Genomic DNA, 4,552 nt, shown 5'->3' on the forward strand with positions numbered 1-4,552 from the left:
TGTTTCTTTTTTTCAACAAAGAAAAATTATACAGTTTGAGTATCTTCTTAGCTTTCAGATGCCCTTTTTTGGTTTTAGAGTTTTAAAAGAGTACGCTAGAGACTAAGGTAAGGTGAGAGTACTTCTGTCTTTTGCTTGTATTTGTCTCCCAGCTGACTTATAGTATCTTTCTGTACTTAGGATTGCCTTGAAAAGTTATAGAGTTACTTTTAGAAAAAGTTTGTGTGATTGTTCCAGAAAAATGAAAGAAATTAAAGATATGGTAGAGCTAGGACAGTTATTGTATGAGGTCTATTCAATGCTAGATGCAGAGGCGCATAATATCCATATTAACATCATGATCTGGTTAAATTTCAGTTTCAATTTTGCTTTTCGTTATCTGCAGATGTAAAGAGGAATTTTTCTGATTGCAAACCAGCAGTCATGTTGGTTAAGCTGTACTGAATTCTCTTTAGTAACTGGATGCTCAGGCAGAGTCTAGGACTTACTACAGCTCTGAAAGAAAACTAAAAGAAACAGAACCATGCAGATGAGATAGTGGCAGTCATTTTTGGCGTTTTATTTATTTCAAGTGACTTCCCACTCTTACGTTGCCATTGTAGCTTTCTACTCGAATTTGGGTTCCTATGGCCCTTTCCATGAGTGGTTACATCTGTACCAGTGGTGAAGCCAGAAATTTCATTTAAGGTGTTCAAACTTGAAATTAGTAAAAAAAGAAAAAAAATCTCCGATAAAGGGTGTTCAATTTATGCTATATACCATTAAAATCTAATGTTTTACCTATATATACAGTGTAATTTTTCGACCAAGGGTGGTCAGTTGACCACCCTTAGGGATATGTACCCTTGCCCCTGATCTGTACAAACTGTGAAAAAACATATCCGAAGATATGTCAGTTGCAGAAGTTTGATCTAGTGCCTCCTTGTATATTGGGTAATTCTTGTTTGTTATGATATGTTCGTACATCTTTAATCCCAGATCAGTATTATCTCACCATTCATGCCGACTGAAGTTGTGCATTGAGCTTTCTTTTGTATATATTTGATAATTAGTAGCTGACATCTATCAGTCTCTCTATTATTATTTTTGTGAACTGCTACTTCTTAAGATTCTCATTTTGTATTCACAAAACACAGAAAGAGGAAAGGCATGTTTGGCTATTCTGGTCTAGTGTTAACCATGACAACTGAATTCGCCAAACCTGCTAGACGTGATAAAGTTGGAGAGCTTGTTAAAATTGGATTGAACCCATTAGATGTTTATCCCCACCTAACTTCACCAACTATGATTATGTGATTAGTTTTCGATATGATAGGAGGATCATATCGTGTCAATATCCCAGACCTTGAGATATCATTTAAGTCATTCGAAACATATTTGTCGAGAGAATTGTTGGAAAATAAAGGAAAGGAGATGCGAAGCATGTTCTTGCTTGTTTGGAATGATAAGAAACAGTTAAAAAAATCATTTCTTGTAATAAAGCTTTCAAACGCTTTTTCACGAACTTATCCATGTATTGGACGCACAAATAGCGCAAGGAATATTACTGTTCAATTAATTACATCATCCGAGAGTAGTTTGCATACATCCATAAATATTGTTTTCCATCTAAGCAGCAATTTCCGTGCAAAGGAACGGGCGGGTATGGGCAGTCTAGTGTTCGAGTCGATTGGTCAGACGATGACTATACCTCACTATTTTAGCATTAGCCGCCTATCCTGGAATATTCATGACAGCACGGACTGAGGTTCAGAGACACATTCTGCTTTGCCGTCCATTGAAATGAATTAGTCAAGGGCTCAAAGCGAGGTAGACTCTTCACATTGTAATTTAACCTTGCGTGTAACTCACGGGCATCCATATTTGACGGTACCACCATGTTGGCAAGTTGAAGCTGCTTCTCTGGAGGCAGATGGTCTTTCAAAGAGACACATGCTTGATGCATCACTAGTAGGAGAAAGCAGGCTAAATCATTTTCACTCGCGTCAACGGGCTGTGTATAAAGTGAATAATCACCACCACCTTTTAATTGTTTGTTCCACTTATATATCCGCTCTGTCGACTTCCACAAACAAGAAACAACAGCATCTGCTACTACCATCCACGTACTATCAGAGAGGAGGGATGTGAGCGTGACTGGCAAGTCGCTTAAAACAGTGAATTTGTCCGCAATTAACACAGGCCTATATACGCAGCAGCTGCCACATAGCAGGCCGATGAACTGCAGAGCCTATAGAAAAGCAGGGAAGACGCAATCATTAGCTATGCACACATAGAAATTAACAGCTTCTACTACATCAAGAACAGGAACGGTAGAAACAGTTCCGGCATAGAAACCGGATTATGGAAGTAACTTGAATAGGGATACCCAATCTCAGAGTTGAACCTGATCTAGGAGAATGTAACATGATGCAGAGATTTGAAAGAGGCAAAGGCCTGGAAATATAGCCCGAGTCTACCTCAACAAATTAGTAATATAGCTCCAAATGGCATTTCTAACGTTGGGATCTGATCATGCCTATAAATTGATCTACAACAAGGAGTCCCCTTACAGATAGTTTGGCTCACAGTAGAGCCTATGCTCACCAAAAACCACCAATTACCAGACACTGGACATTCTAACGGACATTCCTTTCTTTATTCTTTTTTGGATAAGGGGAAAAAATGCACCATGGATATGTATACAACATGGAAGAAAGTTGAGCCAATATTATGCATGAACATGAAGCAAATCATCTTACCGTGGAGGGAAATCTTGTCACACAACTAATTTCCAGTGCCTCAATGAGCCATTGTCTTTTGGCACTCCCTTCAGCATGTTGTACAGTTATTGAAACTTCAGTTAGAGCATCCCAGATATCTGTGCAGAAAGCTTGAAGCACTTAGAGACTACACAAAGCAGTTAGCATAATGCGCCTAACATGTTGATAAATGAAAGTCCTAAGAATACAATTTGCTAATTATTACACATATCATCTTCAAAAGTCTTAACAGAGTCTAACCTTGAGATCTGCAGTCCAAAAGATAAGTTTTCAGTTTACCAAGCACTGTCAATGGCAGGGAACCACTTTGAACTAGTTTTGCTTTTGCTTGAATCTTTCTCACAGTTTCAAACGAGAGAGAGTCTGCGTCGGCGACGTTCACCTCTGAAACCTAGATGGAGCAGAGAAACATATAGGTACTGAACTAGCACAATTCTATAACAATTTTTAAAGGAAAAAATAAAGTACAATTTTGTAACTAAAAAGTGATATACCAATGTAATTGGCACGCGTAAGCAATCAACTGATGTAAAATATGTCTATCATCCACAAGTAGCTTGGAGTGAATTATCTCTTAAATAGAATGGTGACTAATAATACTTGATCACCAAGTACTTCCCCAAAGAAGATATACAAACAGGTCCAACAATTATCATATTCAATATCAGATTTTCAATGATGCCATTTTCAGATCAGTGAACTACTACAACCCAAAATCTCTTCCAAAAGAATGATATATATATATATATATATATATATATATATATATATATATAGAAAAAGAGAAGGATGGAGGAGAAGATGTTATTCCACACCTTTAGAAGATCCAATAGCCATTCTTGTTGAGCCTTCTCGAGACATCTAATTGCTTCACACCATTCTTCAAGAATTTTACCCTGACATAGCCCTTCAGTATGAGCTGAAGGCAGTGACGTAAAGAGCAACTCCATGCATTTTTCCATGCTAGATTTATACTCTTGAGTATGATGAGAAGATTCATCCAAACACAGCTTAAGTCCCCTCCAGCACGAAATCCTAAATGAGCTTTTCTCTAAGGAGTCACAACTCTCAGAACAAATAGACGTTGACAATAAGTTAGCAACATCTTCAAATAATTTCACGACCCGAGAACCTGAGAAAATCTTAACTAGATCTGCCAAATGTGAAAGCAAAAAGAATTGCAGACGAGGCTCAAGCATCCTCAACCGAGGGATGTCACATTGCTCATCAAGGAAGCTAAGGAGAGGATCAAATTGCTTAGCATGTGATAATGAGAAAAGTAAGCATTCCCCCCTGAGATTTCCTCTCTCAAAACTTATGTCTTGCGTCAACAAGCCAGCAACTTGACCCTCATATCTCATGCACCGTCTGATGATTGCTCCCCAATCCAATGGTGGTAGCCTAGAAGCATGTGAAAGACACCGCAGAACACTAGAAACTGTGTTTACATGTGAAACAGCATCTGTCTAATCTCAAACATAAGAGGAGAAAAGGGTCAATCACATAGCCACTTTCTGTTATTGGCAAGCCCCAAAATTTGCAAAGAGCAGAGCAAATGGGAATTATCACAAAGTGGCTGAGAACAGCATCAAATGCAAAAGAGAACAGGAATCCTCTTTCCCAGATGTGCTAGTTTTTTTTGGGAATTATCACAAAGTGGCTGAGAACAGCATCAAATGCAAAAGAGAACAGGAATCCTCTTTCCCAGATGTGCTAGTTTTTTTTATTGGGGGGGGGGGGGGTCACAGTACAGTCATATATAATGAATCTCAGCAGAAGCAACTCTTTGT

General features: G+C 38.4%; 1 protein-coding gene across 2 annotated transcripts in view; it reads right to left on the reverse strand.

The window, feature by feature from the left end:
* Positions 1-1,455: 1,455 nt before the first annotated feature.
* The window catches only part of LOC109208435 (protein RST1), an 18,451-nt gene continuing 15,354 nt past the window's right edge, over positions 1,456-4,552 (reverse strand). For both annotated transcript variants that reach the window (XM_019371539.1, XM_019371540.1), the window contains 4 exons: positions 3,578-4,228; positions 3,003-3,153; positions 2,742-2,860; positions 1,456-2,230 (listed from right to left, as the gene is read on the reverse strand). In XM_019371539.1, coding sequence (XP_019227084.1) covers positions 1,706-2,230; positions 2,742-2,860; positions 3,003-3,153; positions 3,578-4,228 — 1,446 coding nt within the window. In that variant the 3' untranslated portion in view covers positions 1,456-1,705. The remainder of the gene's footprint in view (positions 2,231-2,741; positions 2,861-3,002; positions 3,154-3,577; positions 4,229-4,552) is intronic.

This window comes from Nicotiana attenuata, unplaced genomic scaffold, assembly GCF_001879085.1.
Source record: "Nicotiana attenuata strain UT unplaced genomic scaffold, NIATTr2, whole genome shotgun sequence".
NCBI lineage: Eukaryota > Viridiplantae > Streptophyta > Magnoliopsida > Solanales > Solanaceae > Nicotiana > Nicotiana attenuata.